The 16729-nt window shown below is 42.4% G+C and overlaps 1 protein-coding gene across 4 annotated transcripts in view; it reads left to right on the forward strand.

The window, feature by feature from the left end:
- LOC146647602 (nuclear receptor coactivator 2-like) overlaps window positions 1–16729 on the forward strand; it is a 56747-nt gene that overhangs the window by 34694 nt on the left and 5324 nt on the right. For 2 of the 4 annotated variants that reach the window (XM_085388297.1, XM_085388299.1), the window contains 17 exons: window positions 483–660; window positions 958–1140; window positions 2224–2325; window positions 2729–2869; window positions 3487–3634; window positions 6186–7404; window positions 10617–10851; window positions 10997–11218; window positions 11358–11543; window positions 11630–11735; window positions 11818–11986; window positions 12078–12398; window positions 14215–14292; window positions 14405–14828; window positions 15550–15796; window positions 16265–16418; window positions 16519–16593. In XM_085388297.1, coding sequence (XP_085244423.1) covers window positions 483–660; window positions 958–1140; window positions 2224–2325; window positions 2729–2869; window positions 3487–3634; window positions 6186–7404; window positions 10617–10851; window positions 10997–11218; window positions 11358–11543; window positions 11630–11735; window positions 11818–11986; window positions 12078–12398; window positions 14215–14292; window positions 14405–14828; window positions 15550–15796; window positions 16265–16418; window positions 16519–16593 — 4188 coding nt within the window. The remainder of the gene's footprint in view (window positions 1–482; window positions 661–957; window positions 1141–2223; window positions 2326–2728; window positions 2870–3486; window positions 3635–6185; window positions 7405–10616; window positions 10852–10996; window positions 11219–11357; window positions 11544–11629; window positions 11736–11817; window positions 11987–12077; window positions 12399–14214; window positions 14293–14404; window positions 14829–15549; window positions 15797–16264; window positions 16419–16518; window positions 16594–16729) is intronic. The other 2 variants (XM_085388301.1, XM_085388300.1) reach the window with 2 other exon arrangements.

Here is a 16729-nt window from a genome sequence, read left to right on the forward strand (position 1 = left end):
TGTGAAAAGCCAGATTAGAAAAGGAGGGGCGGAGCCTGACCACACATACACACAGGCTATATATAGCGTTCACCAGCAGCAACGCGCACCGAGGTGTCGGCCTGGAGTCTGTAAGATAAACAGAATTCAAGCAACATCTTTTTTCCATTATATTCTATTCTGCACCGGTGTCAGGATACCTTTGTGTAAACATGGGTGTGCTAAAGGAAAAAAATCACAGTCTGTGCATTAAGGTGGAAAATGAAAGAAAAAATACACAGAAAATCACACGGCGGTCACTGGGATGTGCTGTGGTGCCTCGAATCATGCTCGGTATTTGAGAATATTAGCATTTATTTGTAGTAGATATCCATCTAAACTTTAACTGAGTAACGTGAGTCTCTCCCAATTTGTCTTCTTCCCATTTTCCCTTTCTTCCCCTTCATGTTTTCTGTTGGCTCTCTATTCTCTCTCTTTCATCCTGTCTTCACATCCACCTTCAGGCCCTGGACGGCTTCTTCTTTGTTGTCAACATGGAAGGCAACATAGTGTTTGTGTCGGAGAATGTCAGCCAGTATTTGCGCTACCAGCAGGAGGAGCTGATGAACACCAGCGTCTACAGCGTGCTGCATGTTGGAGATCACACCGAGTTCATCAAGAACCTCCTGCCCAAGAGCCTGGGTGAGAAAGTTATTGACTTTGGCAGCACTGAGAGAATCTTCACTTTCTTTTTATCTTACAACTTGGCCATGTTGATAGAAAGCAGAAAAAGTGATTGGTTTAGATCATTTTTCATGTTTTGTAATGGGTTGTGGCTAGTAGCTTACTGTTGGGAGCATTTACTGTTTTGTGAAATGAGCTTTTCTTGTAGCTTTTTTATCTTATATCGAATTTGTTTGATGCTGCAGTGTTTATGTTGGAAATTTAACATGCTCACGATGTCTCCTCTTTGTTTTGGCATCTCTCCCTGTCTCTCAGTCAATCATCGCGATCCGTCCAACAGGAACAGCCACACCTTTAACTGTCGCATGTTGATCAACCCTCATGCTGACGGTGAAGCCCGGCTGACCTCGGATCAGCAGGAGGCGGCGCAGCAGAAGTATGAGACCATGCAGTGTTTTGCTGTCTCTGAACCCAAGTCAATCAGAGAAGAGGGGGAAGGTATTGTCTCTCCTTATGCCAGTATACTTGTGTTTTTTGTGACTCTTTTCTGTCCTTTTATTTTTCTTCTTTTATTTTCTCAGATTCACCCGCTCATTTTCCATCTTCACTCTGTCATGCCTTTATTCCTCGCTTCCTATTTGCAGTCCCCGTCTTTATGTCTTCTTCTGTCTCTGCTGATTTGGTCCCGTTTTTTGTTATTTCTCACCATGTAGTAGAGTGACTTTGGCCCTTTCACTTGTGTGCACTTCTTTTACACTGTCATTTCCTTTTTTTTTTCTCCACCACCCAGTCTGTGTCTTGACTTTCTGTCACTTTCCTATCACTCTTACCATCCTGGGTCTCCCAGTCTCTTGTGTCCTGTCCTCCTTCCATCATCACTTCTCTCTATTTTCCCTCCCATCCACTGGAAGAGACTAATTAGTGTGTGGCACTTTGTCATCTTCCCATCTAATCTAATCACACACACATGCACATTAGGGAAAAGAATCTGTCTGCCAATCTAATTTTAGATGTCTGACAACCAGATATTGTGCCAGTGTCTCCCACGTCAAGAGGAGGATATCTGGTGGACGGAGTGAAGGCTGCAGGTTGAGATTTAGGTTGATGTGTAGATTGACTCTGACTGAGACTAGTGCTGACATCAATGTCGGGGGTGAGGTCACAGTTGTCCTGTTTGATTTCAGTGCTGAGGTGAAGCTGTGGGTGTGTTTGATGTTAAGGTTGTGGAACAGACAGGGTTAACAAAACTGCTGAGAGTAAAGCTGAAGCTGCTTTAGTATTCGATCTAGGCTGGTAGAATGATGTGGGTAGGAGGTATGATGCCCCAGCCGAGGGGATGAAGATACACCTGGGAGTCACACTATTACATACACCTGTACAGTTTAACACATTCCAGTTTTTAGATGTTTATAACATTCAGTTTTTCACACATTCACCGATGCTGTATTGACTACATTATATTTTGCGGTGCTTCACTATCGAAGGTTACTAAAGCTATAAGAGCCTTTCATTCGCGGTCCCTGTTGCATTAGAAGCAGGACTTATTCTATAATGTAACCTGTTTATTTTTCAATTTTGCAGATTTCCAGTCATGTCTCATCTGTGTGGCAAGAAGAGCCCCTGTCAAAGAGAGACCTGTGATGCCCACGTATGAGAGCTTCACCACACGCCAGGATCTTCAAGGTACATCCGCAGGGCTAGGTCCTGGGTTAATATGCTGTATGATCTGTGGTAGCTTGCCAGCATAAAATACAATAAGAATATGTTGTTAGTATCTGAAACAGCTTCAAGTCAGCCTGGAAATGATGCTACTGTCCTACTCAAAGACATGGCTTTCACCATTGCTGTGCTGGTGTGGAATCTGACCACCACCAAAAATTTTGATAGCTTCTAAAAGCAAATTTTAGGTAGCAAATGATGAAATAATTTCTATTGGAAGAAAATAAGAGCAGACAGAATATTTTGGCTGCATCTGTGAAATCCACAGATGTTGCGGTTCCATCTTTGGGTCTATATGTATTTTGATGCATATTCTAAAACATGACTAGTAATCTGCAAATATCAATGTCATATTTTACCGATTCAGGTAAGATCACGTCACTGGATACTAGTCAGCTGCGGGCATCCATGAAGCCAGGCTGGGAGGACCTGGTTCGACGGTGCATTCAGAGGTTCCACCTGCAGAATGAAGGGGAAATGTCCTTCGCCAAAAAGCACCATCAAGAGGGTAAAACAGTTTTCTTCACATTCATCCATCTGCTTCCTTCCACTTATACAGCTCCAGGTTGTAAGTGGGGATAAGCAACGGAAAATGGTCTTCATAGTTCATAAATTAGTCATTTTAAGCAAGGACATGTTCATTTTACTTAATAGAAAGTTTGAGTTGTCTGTGTTTAAATCTTAGGAAATAACATTTTCTGCCAAAGGTACATTTTATTATCATAAATATCCAACAATGATAACTATTGGTCTATTTGTACTTATCCAATTTTGGGTTGCAGTGGTGCTTTAAACTGCCAGCAGGATTAGTCACAGGACTAAACATACAGATAGACAACCATTAACACTCACACCTACAATTTGGAATCGCCAAATAGCCTGACCCATGCACGTCTTCAGACACACAAATAACAACACAAAAAGGCCCCAGTCTGGATTTGAACCCAGGACTTTTTTTGGTAATTCTACTAACCACTGCACCGCCACTCCACAACAGCTACGCTTTTCTGTATTTTTTTTGTTACCTCTGCTACCAGAAATTATTTCCCTCTACCAGTTATACTCAGTATTTATCATTCATATAATGATGAAACCTGATTTTTTTTTTTGTTGGTTCCCTTCCAGTGTTGAGAAACAGCCATGCACTCAGCCCTCTTTACCGATTCTCCCTGGCTGACGGCACCATCGTCTCAGCGCACACTAAGAGCAAACTGGTCCGATCTTCAGCAACAAATGAACCACAGCTATACATGTCCCTCCATGTCCTGCAGAGGTACCACTCACTCTTTCTTTCCTTTGTCTTCACTACACGAGACCCAGTGCCCTTTATGTTTCATTAAATTATTTTTGTTTGCTGAAAAGAAGATATGTTGCATTTTTCACACAAAAGATTTTGAGTTTCTTGCCATGAAATATTTCTTTTAGATTTAAGACAATCAATGTAAGGTTTAGCGCTAAGGTTTATCTTGTTCTAATTCCAACAAAAACATTGACAAGTTGTAGTAAATGTGTAACTACAGCCAATTGTAAAAATATATGGTCAGAACAAGTGACAATTATGTCACACACATAAGACTAGTCATTTGAACAACATAAGTTGTTCAAATGACTACTTAAAAGCCTAATTTACAGCAGAAATATACTTGATTGGTACATCTGGTACATAAATTACTTTTGGTCTCTATAGCTAATTTCCTCTTTCATAACAAATATAGGAGCATGACCATTTAAAAAATAAATCACCTGTTTAAATTGTAGGTTTAAAATTTGTATCATTAACCATGTGGCTCCATCTCCGCAAATTAAATCTCTGAACCAGACCTCTTGTTTGACCTGCTCTGTTTGTGCCTGTGCATTGTGCACACCACTCAAATGCTGCAGAGACAAAGGACTCTGCCCTGAAAAGCTCATCTTCCCCAGCTTAAGTACTCCCAGGCCTGATTGCTGAGTGCTACTCACTGGCTCCGCAGAGAGATAGGCGTTACCTAAGACAGAGAAGAGAGCAACACAGTATACTCACACAGCAAACAACAATGGGCCTGCTGGGGCCTCAAAAGTGCCCTTCAAAGGATTTTAAAGCAGTTAGCTTGGCTCTCTGCTGGTTTAAAGATTAAAAAGTCCTGTCCAAGTATGTCATTTCTTCTTTTGGTGAGTGGAATTCTTGTATTTCATTAATGTGTTACTTAACATCTGTATCTGTGCTGCACAGATAACACCAGCAACCAGACTTGCTGATATTCCACCTTTTTGTCCAAAAAGGTCTGATGGTGGCACCCAAAATGCTAAAATCAAGAATGGGAGAGTCTTTCCAGATTAAGCTTCATATCTGTCCTCCAGTCATAGAAAACCTTTAGATTTGAGGAGTTAAGTCATATGATTTCTTGTTTATGAATCTTCTGATCACCCTTGCAGCTGCCACTTAACTCCATCCAAGTGCCAAGTTTCTCTCTTCCTTATTCAAACCAAATTCTTTCCCCAAATTGCCTTCATCCATTCAGAAAAAGCGACATACTTATTTTAGTTAAAGAAAAAGATGTACTTTTGTGTTTTTTTACATTCCCTAACAATTTTGGCCATTTTCTTCCTCATTTGGTTCTGTAGTTTGCATTGTAAACAGAGAGTCTCTTATACAGAGTTGTCATCGTATGTTAAAGCCAAAAGTCACACAAGAACTACCAGCCAGTCCAGTCCACAGTGCCCTCATTCCTCCTTCCCTCCACAGGGAAGGATTGCGACTCTACCAACATCCAAGTGCTGATACGAATGCTCAAAGTCTGGGTTTGGACAGTGGTCAGAAAACAATGCCAGGACTGTTACCCAGAGTGTTTGTGGATCAATGGCGAGAACTTGCCCTTTTTACTTCCACAAGTTTCACATTGAAAATTATTGCACTAGAATTCAGCACAATGAGAGCTTTGTGTGTTTGGTGGAGCTGAAGCTGATTGATGTTTGAAAGTCTCCCTCTGTTACAGTTACTCCCTCTGTCCCTTGTTACTATGATGTTTTCTCACTTGTGTATACTCGCAGACCTGCTCTGGTTGTTTTACTTTATGGTGTACTCTACTTAATCCTTACATGTGACATCGTTATCACTTATTCCAGAATGTTTTGGACTTTGGACTAAAAGACTGATGCCTCAGTCTGTAGGCTCTGAAACTCAGAATCAAAGTTCGTTGCCTTTCTGTTTATACCATCACCACTGACAAATCTAACTGGATAAGATGTGATTGAATGGGCATCTTTGAAGATACAATAATATAATTTTTTTTCATCTGCAAAAGCTGTATTTGAGTGTGATTCAAGAAAAAGCATATCAACTCTACTACGTCTTCACCAGGCAAATGTTTAACATGAAAAAGGGCAAGGTGCAGGATACTAAGGCACCAACACACCGACTTCCTTTTCAGCCATTCGAGAAAACAGTTCTCCCCAAGATGACACTCCAAAAAGAAAAATACATGCAGCAGGAAGGAAGGGGTCTATATTTGAATGCAAACACATTGTGCAAAATTCAAAAGACACTGGTCACTAGAAAGTGTTGGTCAGTGGAATCTCCCAGGGATGATGGATTGCACACAATAACCGTAGGTGGTATAATAGAATTTTATTTGGACGTTTATATCATTATAATAGAGCCTGCTTCACGTTAAATCTTTATTTTCATCTCTTTTATGTATAACTGTGTGACATGTGGCTTGTGGGTTTTATCCCTTATGTTTTGTCAAGCTTTATCAGCTCAGCATACACACTGAGTCTGCATATCTACATACTGACAGCACATAACTGAATAGGTCTCATTCTTGACTGTCTTCTTTTTCATCCAGGGAAAACGGCAGCATGACTGCAGACACATCTGCCAGTCAGGCTATGGCCAAACCAATGACCCCAACCAGTATGAGTGTGTCTTCTCCTTCCCCTGACGCCAGTGTCACCAGCAACACACACTACGCTGCCACAGCCTCTGGCAACCTTGGACGTGGTTATGGAGCTATGTCAGGGCGAGCGCCTACGCCTCAGGGAAATAGCCATGCACAAAAGCTGGGCAGCCCTTTAGCCTTGGGAAGCCCCAGTATCACCTCAGGGGCCCAAGGTGCCATGTTGTCTCCTCGTCATCGCCAGAGCCCCAGCATGCCAGCTAGCAGCAGCAGCTGTAGTAGTCCGCATCTCCCCCAGCACCCCCCTGGCTCTTTCTCTCCTGCAGCCAGCCTCCGATCGCCAGCCCCTGTGTGCAGCAGCACAGGAACCAACCAAGGGTTTAACTCTCTTAGCGCACTGCAGGCTCTCAGCCAGGGCCACAGGATTTCCCAGGGACTCAGTGAAGGACAGCACCCAGAGTCCCCTGACAGAAAACCAGTCGGCCTTCAGAGCCCTCTTCACAGCTCCAACCCCGGTAGCCAAAAAGCCAAGAACAATATAAGCTTAGAGGTTGACCTATTTGGAACTTTTCAGGAGCAAGACCTTTTGACATCCCAGAACCAGGAAGGTGATCAGGGGGAGGGAAGAGATGGTGACCGGGAGAGTCTGGGTGACCTTAGTGATGCGCCAAACCAACTTCTGAACACCAAAGGCCATACCAAGCTGCTCCAGCTGCTCACCACCAAGTTGGAGCCCTCTGATCCCTGCTCACCAACGGGTGCTTTTGGAGATGACCAGATCTGTAAGGACCAGCTTGGTGGTGTAGGTGGGGTGGGACATAACAACCACTCCACCTCTTTAAAGGAGAAACATAAAATTCTTCACAGGTTGCTGCAAAACAGCACCTCGCCCGTGGAGTTGGCCAAACTAACAGCTGAAGCAACCGGAAAAGATCCCATTGGTCCAGAGTCGGCCTCCGGGGACAGCATGACCGCTCTAGGTGAACTCTCCACAAAACAGGAGCCAGGGAGCCCCAAAAAGAAGGACAATGCATTGCTTCGCTATCTCCTGGACAGGGATGATAACAGCATCCTGGATAAAGCCATCAAGATAGAACCTGGTGAAGGACTGAAGCTCTCCAGCGTTAAGACTGAGAAACCAGAAACAGGCTTTAACATGGAGCCACAGGTCAGTAATTTATCAGGCAGATTTATTAACTACTGGTTTGGTAGCGTCAGCTTGTTTTTTGTTTGCCCTGTGTGCTCGGTTCAGTTCCGTTTAGTTTTTAAATGCTTTTTTTTTAGGTTTCAGGTGGTGAAGCTCAATTATTTCCATGTATTTTCAGTTCCTTTGTTACATAAAATAGCCTTAAATATTACAGCTTTCACGTTTCAGTAGTAGTTGTCGTAGCTTCCTGCTACAATATGATGTCTTTACTACATGTAACATCAAAGTCATCAGCTGTTTCTCATTTACAACGAGCACATTGCTGATTAATTCTTGCTCCCTCCAAACTTAGTCAATTTAAAAATACTAAGAAAACAGCACTTTTAAGTCATAGTCATTGTTACAAATGCTACACAATCAGAGGCCTCAGTATTAGGAATTTTTACTAACTACACAGGGAGCCCTGAATCCCTCAAAATAAGCACTGAGATGCATCATTGTCTAAGCAACACATAACGCTACATCTGTTTTAATAGATGATTCAATTTCTTGGGAAAACTGTATTGTTAACAAATCTTTGTAATTGCTTAAGGTTCACATGAACACCTAAAAGTAAGAAATGTGGTCGGTGATGCTCGTTTGTTCTGTGAGATCCGTGTTGAGTTCCTCTTTAGACAGCCCCCCACGCTCCCAGAAACACAAGATGCCCTGGCAAAGAAAGCAGAGGAGTACTGTTTAAAGGCTTAGGCATATGTGTGAGTCAGTGTGTGTGAGCGAAGAACAAGGGAAACCAATACTGTATGGGAATGAGATTTCAAAAACACTGCACAGGTCTCCTGTGTGGTGTCTGTGTGTGTGTGTGTGTGTGTGCGCAGAGTTGCAGTTTCGCTGGGAAAGTTTACTTACTGTGTTTGAGGCATATCTTGCAGGAACAGCAGAGGAGTTGTGTTGCTATGGATCAGCACACATGTAGGTGTGTTTGCGTGCATTTGTATAAGTGTGCACGGCTGCATGTGTGGTGTGCCTGAATGTTTAAAAATATCCATATGTGTGCACATCACAGCATCCTAGAAGAATAAACCATGATGTCTGCCACCAGTTAATAGAAAACTTTATAGATTTGTTAGATTTGGAGGGTTGAATTTTTTTTTAAATAATGTTAAATCCCATGAACATTTTTTAAACATTTATTCCAGGAACCAAATGGGCATCATCAGAATAAATATTACATATGAAAACTTTATCTCAGTGGATGAACATCTGTCAGTGGACCTTGAAACAATGGTCAAAGTCTATCCATCTCTGGTGAGCATGTGTCACTAGACCTGAACTGAACCTGACAGTTTGTTTAAACATGCTTTAACAATTCTGTGGCTCATCACTTAGACTGTATTGAAAAGATGGACACAGTGATGTCACCCACAAATTTGGGGACTCCATTTTTAAGCCTCGAGATGAGCCTCATTGTCACTGTAATCTGTTTTTAAACTACATGTTATGAGCAGATGGTGGAACTAACTGAAAAAAATTAGGAATACTGTACACCTTAGCAATCACAAAATAGCCACGCCCTAAATCTTACACTACGTGTTGTGTATTTTGCCATACATTTGATGATAACTGACTAAGTTAACTTGCTCCACTGAGTATTTAGAAATAGCTGTTGACACCACAATGGCTGACCTCATTAAGGAAATGTTTGTTTTTGTTAACAGGACTTGTCCTCTTCTGGCTATTAGAATGACTCCAGGTTTAACTGGCACTGGAGAAGCACATCCTCCTTTTATAGACACACTTTATGACTTATCAGGGATATGTAAACTGACCAACCATAAATCCTCTGACATATGATATTGATATGGAGTTTGGTTATTATATTGACACCTGTTCAGGGGTGTGATGTGCCAGGAAGAAAGTGAGCAGTTGGTTTTTGAATTTATCAAGTGTAAAGATCTGAGAGACTACAGAGAAATCCTCCTCACAGTTCACCTCCTGTTTCCTTATGCCTATTGGATCCAGGTTAATTAGATGTATGCTAAAATAAACTATAACTTCAGTAGATTTTTCATATTAGATGTATAAGACTAGAGAATCTCCAAAACAGCTCATACGGTGGGGTGTTGCCGACGTGTGGTGATTAACAGCTACCAAAACTTGTCCAATGAAGTACAACTAGTGAGTCAGGAGCTGGGTCTGTTGACCAATGGAAATTAAGGCTTGATCTCATGGCAGACCTACTGTAACACCGACTGCTTAAAGTTTAGGCTAATAGCAGACACCCGCAATTTTTAGCATCAACATGTAATCATTTGCCCACATTAATATTATGTATGTGGTTTCCTTCAAGTGGTTAAAAATTGCTAAACCCAAACACATCATTGGTTTCAGTGTCGTAACCCTCTATCCTGCTGTTATTGGTTAGTTAGTAAATCTGTATTCAGTTCAGATTGTTGCTTATTGACAAGGCAGGTGCATTTATGGTAAAAGTAAGCTACAGGAAGTGGCCAATGGAAAATGACTGAAGTTCAGTCTTTCGGAGAATAGAGGCACACCTATTAGCAGTACTATATTACATATGAGCACCATGCTAACAGCTAGCAAGACCACGAGTTATAAAGCAGGGTCCTATTACAATGTTATGAACAGCTGAACTTCTGAAATAATAAAAATAAATATATTTTTTCATTTACACATTTTTTTCTTTTTTACTAGTGTTTCCTTTGGTGTGTGGCCATTCTGTTTTCACCTTTCACTCTGTATCTGTGTGTGTGTTCTCTTGGTGTTAAACAGAGCTGTGATTGGGACTTACTGTACATCACACATGACCTCATTAGCACCAGCAGTTTATTTTTAGCTCCTCCTCTCTTCATCAACCAAATGGCCAGAGGCAACCGTATAGTGACATACGTTGTTTGAATTATGAACTAGTTTTAGTGGCATGCCAGGATTACCACAGCATATGGAAAAAAGACATGAAACCACATGATGTTACATCTACTTTCGAACCCTATTTCTGCACGTTGTCACATGAAAGCATGCATTTTTTTCATTATTCAGTTCCCTAAATGTCAACAGCCCTTCACTGAAAATAATGTTACAACGTATGTTTGGATGTAATGCAGCAATGTGGCACACTGGTGCTACTGTCATGTGATGTAAAATGTGTTTTATGTCATTTTATCCTATAAATAATCTATTTATTAATCCTGTTTTTTCCCTGTGGCTGGTCTCAGACCAATGAGCTCGAGGACCTGTTGGATAACCTGCAAAGTGGTGGCCAGGAGCAGCAGCCGCTGTTCCCCAGTCAACCACCGACCAGGGGTGCTGATCCCTCGTCATCCTCTTCCTCTTCTGTGCCACCTGCCTCCTCTGTCGACAAACAGACCATCATCTCTGACATTCTGCAGATGAAAGACAGCGGCAGCCCGCCCACCCAGCACAGACCCTTCCCTCCCATCGTCCCCGCAAGTACGTCTGCAACACAGTGTTTGTGTTTGACTGAATTACACCATTCCAACATCTTGAACTTGCTAAATATTGAGAAAATCTTCAGATTGTCTCTAAATATGTACAGTACTGTATGGGGAATAAAAAATACTGTTTTTCCTCCTAGCAGGCTTTAATGGTCCCAGGCCCAGCCATCCAGTTCAAGGTGGTCCTCCAATAAGGAGCATGTCTCTTGACAGCAGCATGGGCCCCTCCCCTCACACCAACAGACCTTTCCCTCCTCAGCACAGGAACAGTAGCGCATACCACTTAATGCAACAGCAGCAGCAACAAGGCATGATGGGACCCCACGCGGGCATGGCTAACCAAGCTGCAATGACTAACACAGGTGAGGCAGAACAAGATATAACTTTGAGGTGTATTTCTGGCTATATAGCAAATATGTATGTCAAATACATATATACACATATATACAAATACATATATAATACTAAATAACCTTTGAATGAATCTTTTCCCCATAACAGGAATGCGTGGCTCCATGCAGCAAGGTTGGAGTCCCCAGAGGCCCATGGGGGGCTCTGCAGGCCCAGTAATGGGCCAGGGAGTTGGACCTGGTCGTATGGTTCCCAACATGAATGCTGCACTCCCTGCAAGAGGCAGTGTTCCATCTGGATCCAGAGCCATGGTTAATATGCAGATGATGAGCAACGGTAAGAGAAAATGGGCAAATAACAGAAACTCTTCTCTCCTTGAATTCTACGCTGTTTCTGATATTCTGTGTATTTTTCCCCTGCAGAGTTGGACATGGCAACGCCTCCTTACCCTCAGCAGCAGGCTCCACCTAATCAGACTGCTCCTTGGCCAGACCGAATGATGATGGATCATTATGGAAATCCAAGCAGGTATGGCATAAGAGAAGAGTCATCATAAGCAGAAAATGAAGCACTGAATCTAGTTTGATAATAATGCCAACTTACCTTCCAGGCCACCATACAGTGTCCCCCAGGAGGATGGCATGGGGTGTTGCGGCACAGGGTCTGAGGGCCAGCCAGATGAAGGCACTCTACTGAACCAGTTGTGTTCGGTGCTAAAGGACTACGAGGGTCTAGAGGAGATTGACAAAATGCTGGGAATCCCCACATTGGCAGGACAGGTGAGCTCCTTTAAGCCACTCTATGCTAAACATATAACCTGTTTTGGAGTTTTGGTAAATAACATGTGAAGCACTTTTCACCACTCTACAGGGTCATCTGCCAGACCAGGACCAGTACCTGGGCTCCTCGGACCCAGCAGCTGGCATGAAGCCTCCTCTCTACAGTCAACACTATGCAGGTCAGGCAAGTTATGGTGGCATGCCTCCTGATGGTGGTTATCACGGCCAATCTATGGGAAGCCACATGGGGGCTCAGAGAATGCCGCACACATGTTATCCCCCAATGATGAGAATGCCTGGAGGTGCAGGGCCGAGGCAGGCTGGCATACGACCAGGGGGGCCTAATCCTATGATGCCCCCACAGCCCAATAACCTGAGGCTTCAGCTGCAGCACAGACTCCAGGCTCAGCTGGTAGGTGGCGCCAAATATTTGAATTTCACTCTTTTATTTTTTCCAGATTTCCAGACGTTTTACTGTACACAATATAACATTGATGTTGCAATACTGTATTACAGTGTTGGTTGTGCTCAATGCTTGATGACAGAGCAGTTACAGGTTGTGTAGGCGTTACTTGTAGCTAATAGTGCTTAACAAAAAGCTGAACATGGCATTAGTTTTGGCAGGTGGGTAGAGTGCAGCTGGCAGTGCTGATCCTTTCTTGGAAATCACATCCTTCTTAGGGTGTCCTTTCTAAGCTGTGTCATCCTGCATACAGTTTCTTCTGCCTCTGCAAACCACTTTGCAACCCAGCTTCATCCTTTTCATGCTATTTCTGACATAGTCGATATTATGCCTGTTCTCACTGGTGCTTGCTCAGTTCTGGGGAGGGGGTTATTGCTGCTGTTCTTGCCTTAGTCTTGCCTTGCCATCCCATGTCAAAGTGCAGCGAGGTCCCAGAACAGAGCCATACTACTAAAGATAAAGTACTGCAGATGAAATATCAATCCAGTTTTTCTGACAGAAATGGATATAAGGACAATTATAATTAGTTACTCAGCATGAAGATTAGATTAAATTCAAAGATGTGACCTGGCTAATGTAACAAGTTCCTCCATTTGGTTCTTTTTTCTTTCTGATTCTCTTTGTTGCTTAAAAAAGCCAGCAATTATTGCTGCATGCAACTGGTGGTTGGAGCAAATAAAAATTTCAAGTAAAGTTTGTCTTGTAAAGCAACGCTTTTATGGAAATTCAGTACAGTGATTGTGATTGACCGTTGTTGTTGTTGACCCCAGCAGTCACCGGGTTTAAAAGGACATCAGTTGCTTTGCAGACAGTCAGTTACATATATTTATAGTCATGTCCATCCCTTAATGTCACCTAAGTACGATCACAGAAACAAATCTTTTCCTTTCTGTAACTACAAACTGTTTCATATGATTCAGTCATGAATCCTGGCAAACCAGGCATTGATGTTTCATTCAAGCATGAAACCTCATTACCATTTTGAAAAAGAAAAATCTGATTACAAAAGATGCCTCTGAGCCAACAGGGTTCACTGAGTTTGAACTGCAGCAGCTAGAAAAGCACAAATGTTTTCCAGCTTTCTGGCTTAATCAGCATTTTTTTGTTGCTTAGACAGTTGACAGCTGAAACGGCAAAATATGCACAGACAAATTCATACACATACCTTATACTATTAGCTGGTAACACGTTAGGATTTCTCTTTGAAAAGCTGTTGTTGTCTAATTTCTCTATGTGAAACACTTTTATTTTTTTTATTGTGTTTGTATTACTACATAAATGTTGAGCTTATCTAGATTTTCAGTTTTTGTTTTGTCTTAAATTTTGTCTACGCCAACAAAGACACAGCTGGTGTTTTGGTCCAGGCTGCCACCTGGTGGAGAGTCAAGGCAAAACGCTTTGTCCCTTAAACGTCACTGAAATTAGCAGCAATTAGCAGTTTGTTCAGATGTGTGGCACGACTTTTACACTTCCCGCTTTACATTTATTGTGCCAGCAGAGAAACAGTGAAGTTTATTTATAGAAGAAAACTTTTTTTCAAAACCCATCTGAATCAAAAATGTGATTTTAATTCTTTTTTTTTTTCTTTAAATGGGTTGCAGGTGAATGCAAAACTGCAAAACTCTTACAAACACCCAGATCAGTGCTTCAGTACTTGTGCACATCAGTTAATCATATGCATTGAATGTATTTTAAGGCATTTATTAAGGGCAAAATTGCAATATCATATTTTTTTTAATTCCGGGCTGCTCTGCCTTCTCTCTAGAACCGACAGCCAATGGTGAACCAGATGGGTGGAGTCTCCAACATGAATCTACCTCTACGGTCTAATGTACCAAACCAGGTCGGTTTGCCTGCACGAACACTTTATTCTCTTGTATACACATGCTAAATATTATCAGCACAAATCATTTCCCCTTTTTGCTCCTTGCCTAAATGTGCATCTCCTCCTGCAGGGAACCCTCAACTCTGAGATGATGGCCCAGCGGCAGCGCGAGTACCTCACCAACCACCTACGCCAACGCCAACAACAGCAGCAGCAGCACATGCAGCAGCAGCGTGCCATGATGATGCGGACTCAGGGCATCAACATGCCACCCAATATGCCCACTGGGGGCGCTGCTCCTACGCCAATGCCCATGGGTGGTACCAACCCACGGCTCCCGCAGGGCAACCCGCAGCAGTTCCCCTACTCGGCCTCCAGCTACGGTACAGGCCTGCCCTCTCCTCCTCATCCAAGCTCCTCCAGCCCCTTCTCCTCCCCTCACTCCCCCAGCCATCATCTGGCTAGTCAGGGCATGATGGGAAATGTGGGAGGGCAATACAGAGGTGTAATGAGTCCGCCATCACACCACAGTCCCTTCCACTTCAGCAGTGCAGGTATATGATGAGAGCACAGCAACAGCATCTCAGTGGTCTGTGTGTGCTTCATGGAAGATGTGCTGTAGTTCTTTTTACTTTTTTTTGTGGTGGCGGTCTTTTTTTTCTTTTTTCATGACTGGGTGTTGGTGGAGGCTGCATGATTAGTTTTTTCCTTCTGCTGTCTTTTTTTTCTGTGCTAATCAACACAGAAGCAAAATTATTTTCTTATTATTACTTAAAAGAACAAGGAAGTCGATTTTTTTTTCTGTGATTGTTTTATTGTAACTGTCGTAAACCAATCACAAGGGGTGGGGTGGCTTGTAAAAGTTCTGTCAGTGCTGTCAGAACTGAAGTAAATGAATTTCATTTAACAAAAAAGATCTTCTGAAGTGAGGACAATACGACATGAGTATTTTGTGTGAATTTAATTTATTAACAATCTAGCTGTTGGTGAGTTTGGGCCTTTTTTCTTTCCATTTCTGGTTGGTCTTTCAGTTATAGGGCTCTCTCATTGGTGAATCAAAGATTTTGATGATTTTTCAGATACTGTAAAAAACTTTTCTCTGAGTCTCAGAGGAAAGGTCATTCTCATTTGTCTCAAATTCACTTTATCCTTTTGGTAAGATCTTCATATAATGTTGGGGTCTAACTAGTCCAGATTACCACCATCTGAAAATTATTATAAAGTCTTAGTTTTTACTTGTGTTATTGTAACTGTCTATGACACTCTGACGTGCAGGAATGAACCAGCAGCAGCAGCAGCAACACCAGGATCCAGTGTCCTGTTTTCCATGCGGGGCCACCACGCCGCAGAGCCCCTTGCTGTCCCCCAGAATGGGGCAGGGTCAGAGCCCTATGTTGCAGCAAAACCAAGGTCCACCCCAAACCCAACACCAGGGTCTGAACCAGGGAGGACCTCCCAGCTACCAGCCTAGTGCCGACCTCAACGGATGGTCTCAGCCTGCCAACATCACCAGCAGCAACAGGTATTATGTGCAAATGCTTTTGAAATGTTGTGTTTATTTACAGCTGAGTATTTCTGTTATTGGCTTTTACAAGAGTAGATTTGCATATTCACAGTAGTAATCCTTATTTGGGGGCTTGTTTTGGCCTTCTGTTGTCCAAAACTAGCAGTATTAGCGCCTTTGTAATGTTAGTCCAGCTTACTTCTGATTGGCTGTCCTGAGGAAACCGAAGGCTTGAACAGCTGATGAGATGGTTTCTGTCCTCAAAGTCAGAGCTGTGTGTTCCTAAATATTATTATAATTGTTATTGTTTCCAAATTAGGGATATCCACACTAATTGCTGACATATAGAACAAAGAGTAGCTATTTTAAAGATGCACACATGGCAGAGAATAAGGAAAAGCATAATAGGTCTCAGTCATTTTAGTTTATTTTTCTTTTTTTTTAGAATTCTTTTTATCCTTTTTGACTCAGCTTGTCTTCTTTCAGTGTCTACCCCCAACAGTCTCAGTCTCACTACTCCACACAACCCGGTGGAGGAATGTACAGTGGCAACAACAACATGAACCTTGCCATGGGCAATAATAGCATGAACCCAATGTCTGGACAGATGAGCTCCATAGCCTCTATGAATACAGAACAGGTGCTTCATACAAGCTTACATTGTCACACCTAATTCTTTTTATGTTGTTTTGTCACACATGCAGAAGCTGTAATTGTGGTTGTTCACTATGAATTTGCAGGGCAATGAAAGCAGCCTTATCCTGGAACAGATAACAGGGATTGACATGCTGACTCAAGAGGGTGAATCCAGTTCTGTAAGTAATGCACTTCTTCAAAACATCTTCGTATCCTATTTGCACGGATGTTTCTGTAATACTAGCACAGGCACAGTGTTGTAAAACGTAACAAAACATAGGGTGTAATACACAGTAATTGCTGCAGGTTGCTGGG

Source organism: Rhamphochromis longiceps, linkage group LG18, assembly GCF_057381845.1.
Source record: "Rhamphochromis longiceps isolate RC_006_pf linkage group LG18, R_longiceps_female_GT1.1, whole genome shotgun sequence".
Classification (NCBI taxonomy): Eukaryota; Metazoa; Chordata; class Actinopteri; order Cichliformes; family Cichlidae; genus Rhamphochromis; species Rhamphochromis longiceps.